General features: G+C 42.6%; 1 protein-coding gene across 1 annotated transcript in view; it reads left to right on the forward strand.

Moving 5' to 3' along the window:
* The first annotated feature begins 203 nt into the window (after positions 1–203).
* ENPP1 (ectonucleotide pyrophosphatase/phosphodiesterase 1) overlaps positions 204–13,041 on the forward strand; it is a 71,575-nt gene continuing 58,737 nt past the window's right edge. Inside the window, exon 1 of the mRNA XM_043457073.1 lies at positions 204–455. Within this exon, the coding sequence (XP_043313008.1) occupies positions 216–455 (240 nt within the window). The 5' untranslated portion in view covers positions 204–215. The remainder of the gene's footprint in view (positions 456–13,041) is intronic.

Genomic DNA, 13,041 nt, shown 5'->3' on the forward strand with positions numbered 1-13,041 from the left:
ATAACCGACACGCTGAGTGCCCGAAATCAGACAGGAAGCCAAATAATCCGGGGCGTTGAGTTGCTTTCCCCTCACTCGCAGCGCCGGGCGGCGGGCGCCCAGCCAAGGGTCTGGCGGCGAGGGGCGGGCGCCGCGGCGGGCGGGCCGGGGCGGGGCCGGCGCGGAGCCTATTAAAGGCGCGGCGGGGCGGCGGGGCCCGAGCGCCCGGGGCCACGATGGAGCGGGACGGCTGCGCGGGGGGCGGGAGCCGCGGCGGCGAGGGCGGGCGCGGCCCCCGGGAGGGCCTGGCGGGGAACGGCCGCGACCCGGGCTCGGGCCGCGCCGCCGAAGCGTCCGGGGAGCCGCAGGCGGCCGCGTCGCTGCTGGCCCCCATGGACCTGGGGGAGGAGCCGCTGGAGAAGGCGGCGCGCGCCCGGCCGGCCAAGGACCCCAACACCTATAAAGTGCTCTCGCTGGTAGGTCCCCGTGGCCCAGCGCGCGGGAGGGCGGGGAGGGCGGCGCCCGCTCCTGCGCTGCGAGCGTGCGGTCAGCACCCGCGGCCCGGAGAGAGACAGCTGTGTGCCGCTCTTCGTCGCCTTTTGGCTCTCCTCTGCGGGTTTTTATGCGTGCTCATCACCCCCGAGCCTTCTCTTCCTCTCGGGGAAATAGCCCACTCTCGCTGGTATTACTGATGCTCCGAAGGAACCTGTTTATGAAACCAGGCTGTTAAAAATTGTGATCTTTAGAAATCCCACCGCTTTCCCCCAGAGAGTACAAGGTCGTTCCTGGGGAAAAATGACCAACCTGAAAGTTGTCGGTTTTAGGATGATCGACAAGGTTTTTCTTATTTTTTTTTTAATTTAAAATTTTAATGTTATTTTTTACCTCTTTGGGGATATCCTTTCTTTGTATTAACCGATTCCACTTGAAAGATGTAATAGAGTTCTTTAAGTTGTATCAGGAACTTTAGAAAGTACTTTTTCTCTTGGCTCTGCTTAGGCATTTCCTTGCAGCTGTTCAGAAACTCCATCAATATTCATGTTACGTGAATGTGAAGAAGTGTTTATGATTCGTCGTCCATTCTTCCAAAAGTACCCATTCGTCCTCTGCCATTTCGTTGGTACAGTTGCAGGATCCACAATCGATTTCAGGAAATGTGGGGGTGGTTTTCCCTTCCACATCTATGGCAGGAAGTACTGGACCCAGAATCCTGGGTTCTTGCTTTCGTGGCCTTTATTAATTGCTGGGGCCTCCTATAACTTTCCCCAAACCTCAGTTTCTTCAATGTTAAAATGAGGACATCATCTCCGTGTGCATCACATAGAGTTATTGTGAGGGTCTGGTGGAATAATGTATGTGGGGAAGTAAATTTGAAAACCACAAGGAGATGTAATCATTTTATTGTATTATGTGGAAGTGCCATTTCCATGTAAAGTGCACCTTAAACTATATTGTCACTTAAGGTTTTATGATTGGACAATGCAGTGTGGAGGACATCTTTTCTGATATTTGAAATCTTTCCTTTCATAAACTTTCCTTTTTCACTGTGTTTTGGGTGTCATGGAAATGATACAGTGCTTTGAGGAACGAACTTTCCTAAAGAGATGGTGTCATATAATTAGTACTTAAAAATAAGCCTAAGATTCAAAGAGTAAGTGTCTCAAACCACATAAATGTTTGTATCTCAAGATATATTTTGCATCATATCTCACTGTTTAAGAACACCTGATACTTAGGAGAACTTAGTCTTTTGAGTCACCATTTTTGTTTCTGTCAGAGGGAAACCTTAGCTTTTGCAACACTGTTACTTAATATTTTGCAGTTTGGCTCAGGCATTCAATAATTGTACCTTGAATCTGTATGTAACTCCCATGTGAAATCACTTCTACCTGCAGTCTTAAAAGTTTGCTAAATTTGCCAGTTGCTAAATTCAGTTTTAAAATCTTTCCTATTCATTTACCTATAAATCCACAGTAGGTATCAGCAGAGATCTACCTTTGGAGCATGAATTTCAGTCTTTGACACCTGCCGTCAGCTGGTTAAATAGCATTTCGTTTTACTCTGTTGATACAACTCTGGGCTTTGACATGGAAATTTCTTTAATATTGCTACAAGTAGGACAATCATGAGAATGTTTAACACCATTAGGTGGGGTCTTTTGCTGTAACACATGTTGAAATGAAAAGAATTCTTACTTCATGTCTTTTGAGGAAATACAATGGGCCATTAATATATACCCAAACTCTCTGCTGTGTTTTTGAAACTCTTAATTAATGGTTTCAGGTGAAAATGAAACCCCGGTGACTGAGTGGTAAAGAATCCCCCTGCCAGTGCAGGAGATGGGTGTCTGATTGCTGGGTCGGGAAGATCCCCTGGAGGAGGGCATATGGCAACCCACTCTAGTATTCTTGCCTGGGAAATCCCACAGACAGAAGAGCCTGGAGGGCTACAGTTCTTAGAGTCGCAGAGAGACAGACACGACTGAAGTGACTTGGCAGACGTGGATGCACGCATCCATTCTTTCCCTTCTGTGCTTCCGTATTCTTCTTCCTCTAGACTTTCCCAAGTGATGCACTTCTAACGGGAAAAGTCTCCAAAAGGAGCTTGACAGTTGTCACCCAAGAGCTCTGGGGCATGTCTTCTAGAGAGAAGCTGCAATTACAGCAAGTGGAACATCTGCACTGTTTTCATAAAGCTGAAGAAATAGGTTGACTAATTGCATCTGAAGTTGGGATTACGAGAGCCCAACCACTGAGGGTGTCTTCGGTTTTCATCTAGCAGGATTAACACAAGAGTTACCTTCCGGAGAGATAAGCAGGGGCCACGGGACTGTCTCATTTTTTCTGAAAGTGCTTCAGATACACTTGAATGGTGGAGGGAAGGGGGAGTGGACGCAGAAGGCACAGTCCTGCCCTGGCTTCTCCACATATGACCCCTAAGCAGACCACAGGCTCTGCTCTGGAGACGTTGGCCCTGGTCTGTGGATGTACTCATGCCTAGGCACTGAGCCAGGCTGGTGGAAACTCCAGGAGGTCAAACAAATATATGCTTCAGTAGATACGTTAGATCGGAATGCTTTTTCAGGTCCCACATTAAGTTCTGAACTGAAATGTCTGCTTCCACTAAGGTTGTTCCTGGACATTAATTTGAAATAGCTTTCCTGTTCCCTGGCAGGGTTTTCAACCACATTGCAATACACTTTTCCATTCTTCAGTTCACTCTTCCACAACATCATGTTGTGTTTGTGACCTCTTGCTGTCCTTATGAATACATATACCTGTGTGTGCGCGTAGGTGGCCTTGTGTGTGGGTGGTGGTGCGTGAAGGCAACTTTCACCTTTTGATGAAAGAGTTCTTTGTAAGTGGCAGAAGTTGCCCTTGTTGATCAGAAATTTTAGTGTGAAAGTTATTAATTCCGTTAGCTTCTCTCTCCCTTCTTGTAACACAGCATCTTCTTTCCAGACTACCACCTGGAGAATACTCAAGATAGAGCTCTGCTGTTAATCCAACTTGAAATTGACATTGCTTTTTGGTTTGTAAAATTTTATATCTGCCCAGCCATCGTTGAGCATTTTATTTCAAAAATGACAAGCACATCTTAGGGTCTAGAAATGTGTCCTGTTTTCCCTTTATGGTGTTTTGTTTCACATGTTCTAATAAAATGTACTCAGGGTTTCTAGGAACTCAGCAAGACTGTTGTGTTTACTGCTGGGCCTACGGTACCTCACTGTCAGTGTCTGCTTTTGGTTGAATGAATGCAGTACGTTTTTACTTAGACTGAGTAACACGTTGACTTGGAAGAGGGTAAGCTAGGAAGACTGAATACACAACTATATACTCATATAGTCGATTGAAAGTCAGGAATCCAAATACAAATGCACTGATTGGGCTTCCTTGGTGGCTCAGATGGTGAACAGTCTGCCTGCAATACAGGAGACCTGGGTTTGATCTCTGGGTTGGAAACATCCCCTGGAGAAGGAAATAACTACCCACTCCAGTATTCTTGCCCAGAGAATCTCATGGACAGAGGAGCCTGGCGGGCTGCAGTCTGTGGGGTTACAAAGAGTCAGACACGACTGAGTGACTGCTGCTGCTAAGTCACTTCAGTTGTGTCCGACTCTGTGCGACCCCATAGACGGCAGCCCACCAGGCTCCCCCGTCCCTGGGATTCTCCAGGCAAGAACACTGGAATGGGTTGCCATTTCCTTCTCCAATGCATGAAAGTGAAAAGTGAAAGTGAAGTCGCTCAGTCCTGTCCGACTCTTAGCGACCCCATGGACTGCAGCCCAGCAGGCTCCTCCATCCATGGGATTTTCCAGGCAAGAGTACTGGAGTGGGGTGCCATTGCCTTCTCCAGACTGAGTGACTAAGCGTGCAATAGAGATGACACTTGTATCAATTCAGGGATAGGATCAAAATGGGAATGTCATTTACTTAGCGCTTAGTGAGATAAAAGAGGCAGTGAATGAACGACAAACAAAAGTTCCCAACTAGGGTTAGCATACCTAAGAGGCCAGAGGGCCTTCATGATAACTTGGATTCAGAATCAAGATCTAGCCACTGGCCATGCCATTAGAAAGAAACAGCCCAGGTATGGTGCTCCCGTGGGCACGGGTAAGGTCATCCCTCAGGTACAAATGAATCTCCTTTGCTTATGCCAAGGCCTCTTCTGTGACTTTGCTGTCACATCCCAAATTCCATTTTTTATGTGATTCTTTTAGGGATCTGTTATCTTCAGCATTGCTTTCTATGACTTCCTTTCCTTCTGGTTTGAGTCAGATTCTAGTCTTCCCTCCCTCTCACCATTGATATTTCAGCTGTTGCTACTTCATGTGGCCTCTTAGGGACACACGGGTGCCCTTTCAGCCTTTCTGTGTTTTTCCAGTCTATTCCCTCCACTTTTTCGCTACCTCTAGGCTCTCAGTTTTGCCATCTCCTGCCACATCATATCCTAATCATGACTCTGAAAGACTCTCTGGAACCATATTGAGAGACCTCATGCATTTTCTATAGTAAAGAACTGGGGACCAATAACCTTTTTATAATATTTATGGATTTTTTAAAATCAGCTTCTTATCTTCCTCTAGGTAATTCTTTTTTTTTTTCTTCTTCTTCTCAGATTTAAGTATTAAAGGCAAATGAAAGTAGTTTTAAATTCAGTTTTGTTTTTGAGTCTGATAAATTTCATTGGCAACTATCTGTGTCACTGTTAAGACATAGAAAATGTATTTCATCTATATAATGGACATTTTAGAGAAGCCAAAGAACTTAATCATGATTCATGGCTTTTTGGAGTGGAGGGAAGGGGGAAAGCCACTTCAACGTTCAAACAACTTAGGGACAAAAACCTTTTGAAATACAACTTGTAATTAGAGATCTGCTGTGGTTAACATAAACATGCCTCCATCAACCATGAAATATACCCCAAACAACAAAAAATAAACAGAAACCTTTTAGCAAATGACACCAAGCAGAACATAGATTACCCTTGTTAGTCTAAGCTCTGTGCAACAAGAACTGATATTCAGAAGGCTGACCCAGTATGAAAACCCTTTGACATCAAACAAGAGGTAAGTTATGTATTTACCAAGGAAAGAAAGTATCAGTTCAGTTCATTTGCTCAGACGGGTCTGACTCTGCAACCCGATGGACTGCAGCACCCCATGCCTCCCTGTCCATCACCAACTCCCGGGGTTTACTCGAACTCATATCCATTGAGTCGGTGATGCCATCCAACTATCTCATCCTCTGTCGTCCCCTTCTCCTCCTGCCCTCAATCTTTCCCAGCATCAGGGTCTTTTCCAGTGAGTCAGTTCTTTGCATCAGGTAGCCAAAGTATTGGAGTTTCAGCTTCAACATCAGTCCTTCCAGTAAATATTCAGGACTGATCTCCTTTAGGATGGACTGGTTGGATCTCCTTGGAGTGCAAGGCACTCTCAAGAGTCTTCTCCAACACCACAGTTCAAAAGCATCAATTCTTCGGCGCTCAGCTTTCTTTATGGTCCAACTCTCACTTCCATACATGACTACTGGAAAAACCATAGCTTTGACTAGATGGATCTTTGTTGGCAAAGTAATATCTTTCCTTTTTAATATGCTGTCTAGGTTGGTCATAACTTTTCTTCCAAAGAGTAAGCATCTTTTAATTTCATAACTGCAGTCACCATCTGCAGTGATTTTGGAGTCCAAAAAAATAAAGTCAGCCACTGTTTCCACTGTTTCCCCTTCTATTTGCCATGAACTGATGGGACCAGATGCCATGATCTTAGTTTTCTGAATGTTGAGCTTTAAGCCAACTTTTTCACTCTCCTCTTTCACTTTCATCAAGAATCTATTTAGTTCTTCTTCTCTTTCTGCCATAAGGGTGGTGTCATCTGCTTATCTGAGGTTATTGATATTTTTCCCAGCAATCTTGATTCCAGCTTGTGCTTCATCCAGCCCAGCGTTTCTCATGATGTACTCTGCATTTAAGTTAAATAAGCAGGGTGACAATATATAGCCTTGACATACTCCTTTTTCTATTTGGAACCAGTCTGTTGTTCCATGTCCATTTACAACCTGCTTCCTGACCCGCATCCAGATTTCTCAAGAGGCAGGTCAGGATGGTCTGGTATTCCCATCTCTTGAAGAATTTTCCACACTTTATTGTGATCCCCACAGTCAAAGACTTTGGCATAGTCAATAAAGCAGAAATAGATGTTTTTCTGGAACTCTCTTGGTTTTTAGATGATCCAACGGATGTTGGCAATTTGATCTCTGGTTCCTCTGCCTTTTCTAAATCCAGCTTTAACATCAGGACGTTCACGGTTCATGTACTGTTGAAGCGTGGCTTGGAGAATTTTGAGCATTACTTTACTAGCGTGTGAGATGAGTCCAATTGTGTGGTATTTAGAGCATTCTTTGGCATTGCCTTCCTTTGGGACTGGAATGAAAACTGACCTTTTCCAGTCCTGTGGCCACTGCTGAGTTTTCCAATTTGCTGGCATATTGAGTGCAGCACTTTCACAGCATCATCTTTCAGGATTTGAAATAGCTCAACTGGAATTCCATCACCTCTACTAGCTTTGTTTGTAATGATGCTTCCTAAGGCTCACTTGACTTTGCATTCCAGAATATCTGGCTCTAGGTGAGTGATCATACCATCGTGATTATCTGGGTCATGAAGATCTTTTTTGTACAGTTCTTCTATGTATTCTTGCCACCTCTTCTTAATATCTTCTGCTTCTGTTAGGTCCATACCATTTCTGTCCTTTATTGAGCCCATCTTTGCAGGAAATGTTCCCTTGGTATCTCTAATTTTCTTGAAGAGATCTCTAGTCTTTCCCATTCTATTGTTTTCCACTATTTCTTTGCACTGATCACTGTGGAAGGCTTTCTTATCTCTCCTGGCTATTCTTTGGAACTCTGCATTCAAATGGGTGTATCTTTCCTTTTCTCCTTTGTCTTTCGCTTCTCTTCTTCTCACAGCTATTTGTAAGGCCTCCTCAGACAACCATTTTGCTTTTTTTCCTTTCTTTTCCTTGGGGATGGTCTTGATCCCTGCCTCCTGTACAGTGTCATGAACCTCCATCCATGGTTCTTCTATCAGATCTACCCCTTGATTCTATTTGTCACTTCCACTGTATAATCATAAGGAATTTGACTTAGGTCATACCTGAATGGTCTAATGGTTTTCCCTAGTTTCTTCAATTTAAGTCTGAATTTGGCAATAAGGAGTTCATGATCTGAGTCACCGTCAGCTCCCGGTCTTGTTTTTGCTGACTGTATAAATCTTCTCCATATTTTATAATAATATATTTAAAAGAGCTTTTCAAAAGAATGACCAGAATGTTCTGATAAATTTTAACTAGAACATTCTGTTTCCTGGGTATTTTAGTTATTTCAGATTTGATGACAAGAATTAAGATAGCATCAATAGTACTTTTCATTTTATCTTCCCGCTTTGGGAATAATGTTTGGTGGAAGAGTAGGTGGTAAAAGTTCAGATGATTATGTTCATATAGCACCTTGCACTTTCAGAAGCATTTTCTCATTTCTTTTTAATTGACCCTTGTCATATCAGCCCCTCTGAAATAGGAAAGTATGGTTACAGATAAGGGAAACTGAGGCTTGCAGAAGTGAATGAGTTCTTCATTAGGGTGCATAGGTTCCAGCCGGGAGGTGTTAGGACCATAGACTCCTGGGCTCCAATCCCAGACATTGTGATTTAGAAGATACGAAATTGTTGTGGAGTGAAGGCTTTTGTCTCATCCAAATTCATATGTTGAAGTGCCCACCCAGCCACGTGTGTTTATGGAACTGGGGCCTTTCAGAGGGAATTAGATTTACATGAGGTCGTGAGGATGAATCTCTGATGATGGGATTCGTGTCCTTGTTAAAAGAGGGAGAGAGAGGAGATCTGAGCAAACATGCCCATCTGTAGAGGAAAGACGGTGTGAAGACAGTGAGAAGGCAGCCATCTACAAGCCAGGAAAGTAGCCCCACCAGGAAACACATCTGTCAGTTCCTTAATCGTGGACTTCTGAGCCTCTACAGCTGCGAGAAGTACATTTCTGTTACTTAAGGCACCCAATCGGTGGTACTTTGTTTTAGCAATTTGAGCAGATTAAGATAGGAAGGGACCCAAGAAATCTTTTATACAAGTACCTCAATTTATTCAGATATAGTTGGTTCATTTACTCCACTTATAGAAACAGTGGGTTAAATTTACAGGCAAAAGTCACATCATTTGTGAGTAGAGGACTATAACTCAAAGGATGTTTAACTACAGATTTTTATTCTGGACTAATGACACACCCTCTCTCCCCCATTCATTTTCCTCTTATCAGTGGGAAGTCAATAATCATGTGAGCTTCCAATGTATACCAATTTTGGGGAAAGTGACTTTCCTCTTCTTAATTTGAATTTCCTTCTTGGTACATCTTTAGATGCACTAGAACAGGAAAATAGAGTCATGGTGGTCATTTTGGGGTGAGTGAATTTTCGCTAGCATATCTCATTTGTGGGTCAGTCATTTCTCACCATTTCTTAGAACTTGACATAGATTTAGGTGCAAATATCCTACCGCTGTGGTTTGAGTCCTTTAAAGATCTTTCTATCTTGGTTTTCAGGAAGTAGTCCTCAGAAAGTAACTTGTTCTCAGAGCCGGTATCTTCCTTTGATACACTTTTTGGCATTAACAAGCATCTGGAGCCTTTTGTCTCTCTGAAGAGAGAGGGAGAACTGAAAAAACTCAACAGTTTTTTAAATGATGCTGTGGTACAATAAAATAAATTTAACCATCATTATGAGACTTTTTTTCCCCAAATAGTTTCATATTATTCCAGGTTACCTGTAAGTGATTTTGGATAAATATATTTCAAGGCAAAAGGCAACACAGGTAGCAGAGTTTCAGCCAAAATTTTTCAAGCAGCAGTTCTCAAAGTGTGGTCTGTAGATCTCTGAGGGGCCCCTGAGAGCCTTTCAGAGGGACTATGTGTCTAAACCATTGGAACAATGATAGACATTATTTGGGCTTCCCTGGTGGCTCAAATGGTAAAAAATCTGCTTGCGATGTGGGAGACCTGGGTTTGATCCCTGGGTCGGGAAGATCCTCTGGAGGAGGGCTTGGCAACCCAAGTACTATTGTCCGGAGAATTCCCATGGACAGAGGAGCCTGGCAGGCTACAGTCCATGGGGTTGCAGAGAGTCGGAGGCGACTGAGCGACCAAGCATGAAAACTGCTTGCACCTCAGTGGAATTGGGGGCGGTGGTACCAACTATAAATGTCCTCCTGCATTTGCAATTGAAACCAGAAAAGCCAGTTTCATGTACTGAAGCAGTAAAAATGTCCTCGATAGAGCAGATTTCATTATATCAACCTAAATTACCTGCCTTGTTAGTATTCCATGTGACACAATTGGAAGTCTGCCATTAGCACATCTGCTGCAGACTGAAGTATTGTTGTTTCTGGAGGAAAAGCAGTCGTGTTGTTATTTGAGTTGTGAGCTGAACCAGCTGCCTTTTTTTGGCGGGAGGGAGATATCATTTTTATTTGAAAGAGCAGCTGACAAACTGGTTATTCAGACTTGGGTATTTGGCCCACATTTTCTCAAAAACGAATAGTGTCAGCTTGTCACTTCCAGGGAAACAAAGTAAGGTACCTGCTACCTGTAATAAAATCCAACCTTTTAGGTAAAAATTGAAATTTTGGAGAATTTGATTCTGCCATTGTAAGTTTGACAGCATCCCAGTCCTTAAAGATTTTTCTGATGAACTCGATGGAGATAATAAGGGATATGACTTTTTTCATAGGCTGTAATGATATGTGTCAATGTTTGGAAGAATACATAGCTCAGTGGACCAATATTTTCCAAAGGACCAATGAATAGATTTACAAAAATATGTATGGGTATAAGTTCTAATCAACGTACAAGAAAGAATAATGGGTTTTAATGTAACAGTTAATTAATATTGTTTCAAGTTTGAGGTTGCATTTTTCCTTTAAGAAATTACAGCCCATCAATAGATGAACGGATACAGAAATTGTGGTACGTATATAAAATGGAATATTACTCAGCTATAAAAAAGAACACATTTGAGTCAGTCCTAATGAGGTGGATGAACCGAGAGCCTATTATACCGAGCGTAGTAAGTCAGAAAGAGAAAGACAAATATTGTATATCAATACATGCATATGGAATCTAGAAGCTAGAAAGATGGTACTGATGAACCTGTTTGTAGGGCAGTAGTGGAGATGCAAACATGGAGGATAGACTGTGGACATGGTGGGGGTAGGGGGGTGAGGCGAGCTGAGAGAATAGCATGGGAATGTGCATTACCACGTGTAAAGTAGACAGGAGGTGGGGGTTTGATGTGTGACCCGGGGAGCTCAGCTCAGCGCTCTGTGACAGCCTCGATGGGAAAGGGGCTCAGGAGGGACGGGGCGTATGTGTGCCTGTGGCTGATTCATGCTGATGTGTGACAGCAACAAACACAATATTGTAAAGCAGTTATCCTCCAATAAAAACAAATACATTCAAAAATGAGAAATTACAGCCTATAAAATTTTGGTGTCATTTTAAAGAAGGATGTGCACCTTCTGAGAAGGCTGTTTAGGGTCCTCAGTAATTTGTAAGAGTATAAAGTGATTCTGAGATCAAAAGTTTTGAGAATATGTACTTTAAGGAAAGGTGTATGTTCAGTACTATTTTAAGAACTAGGGAAAGAGGGAAAGGAAATTAAGACATATAAAAAGGATCAGCTATTTACAACAATTTTATCTTTATTTAGGTAAGGTCCTTTATTGATTTCAAAATATTGATACTTTTCATCTACTACCTGGTTTGGTCCAAACCACAGCTCTGTCATTATCTTCATGTTAGAGATGAAAAAGAGTGTACTTAGAGAAAGTTGGGGAGCTTTCCAAGATCACAAAACTAATAATTCTGTTAATCTCATTGCTGTAGCTTATTGACAAATGAAGTTAGACAAAATTGGATTTAAAGTATTGTTATCAGCTGTTTGAAGGTAGGGAAATAACTTAAATTTCCTGAATATCAGCTTCAATAATCATTAGGTAGACTTCATCAAACTCTGTTAGGTGTTAGGAGAATTAAGTTAGATACAGTTTACAAAGTGGCACATAGTGTGACTTGAATAAATAGTCATTTTTCTTGTTATTATGGAAAGCTGCAGTATTACTGATTTTTATTTTTTCTTACTCAGAAGATAATTACATCTTTGCAACCCAAAGTGTGGTCTGCAGACCAGCATATCAGAGTCATCTCCTTGGAACTTGTACAAAATGCAGAATCTTGGGCCCCACCCTAGACCTACCATACCAGCATCCGCATTTTCACAACCCCCAGGGGTCTCTCTGCACCCTGAAGTCTGAGGGGCTGCACTCCATAGGTATACCAACCTGAATTTCTTTGGCTGGGGGTTCCAATCAACCCTTGTCCTGCCACTGACTTCACACATAATGTTCTGATTAAAAAAACAATGAAATGTTCCTTAGTGACCTCAACTGTGTTGGCATTGGAAGGGGTGCTGCTGCTGGTCACATTTGTCGCTCTCCTTTTTGAAGTTAAGAGGCACGCTGGTTAGCGCTGCCCCGGCGCCTGTCGTGCGTACAAATGTTGCATGAACAGCCTGTCACTCCTTCCTGTGCATTTTCCCTCTCCTAGGAGTCTGCCTTTGCTCCGACGGCTTTCTTCAATTGCCTTGCCTTACTGTACCCCGGGCTTGTCCTTTAATTGTTCCTTTTTTTTTTTCCATTTATTTTTATTAGTTGGAGGCTAATGACTTTACAGTATTGTAGTGCTTTTTGCCATATAGCTACCAGTCTTCTGTCTTTGCTATGATCTGATAACATGCCCATGTTCTTTCCAGTTCAGCCATTCCATCTATCAGAATATCAAGTGGATTTCACTTTACATTGCTCCATCAATAGAACTTTTCAACTCAAAGTTTCCACTGCAGCGCCTTCTCAACAATCCACCATGTACTTGACACAATACCCAAACAAAGGAATCTTAGATCAGGGCTTTCTCAGGTGGTGTTGAGTCAGGTTCAACATCCTTGGCACAGAGTTTATTCCATAATACTTCATCTTTCAAACACATATGCTTTTGATAAACTGCCACCCAACACCATTTAGATTAGAATCTTTTGGAGACCAGGAGAAACAGGTGAATGAAGTGTATTCAGGTGGGAAGGTGGAGAGGGTGTGGTTTAGGAGCATTGTAAATAGACTATGTTCGTCTTATCTGTTTTTGGATTAACTAGAGAAATAAATACAGAACAACTCTGCTTGTACGGTATGTATCTAAATACCTTCCTGATTGGCTCACAGGAAATAAATGTGAAGAATGTTGAGAGAGGGAAGTGTAATTATGCCTGTGTTTCTTTGAAAGTTTCTTGAAACTTTCAAAGAAAAAGAGAACATTGATTTTTGTGGGAAGACAGTCAAAGATCTTGAGAGACAGGGGTCATGTAAAGAGTTCTAGACTTGGAGTCACAAGAATAATTTGCTGGGTGATCTTTGAGCAGTTTTTTTTTTTTTTTTTTTTTGCTTTCTCTG

The sequence above is a fragment of the Cervus canadensis genome, chromosome 33 (genome assembly GCF_019320065.1).
Source record: "Cervus canadensis isolate Bull #8, Minnesota chromosome 33, ASM1932006v1, whole genome shotgun sequence".
In the NCBI taxonomy this organism is placed as follows: domain Eukaryota; kingdom Metazoa; phylum Chordata; class Mammalia; order Artiodactyla; family Cervidae; genus Cervus; species Cervus canadensis.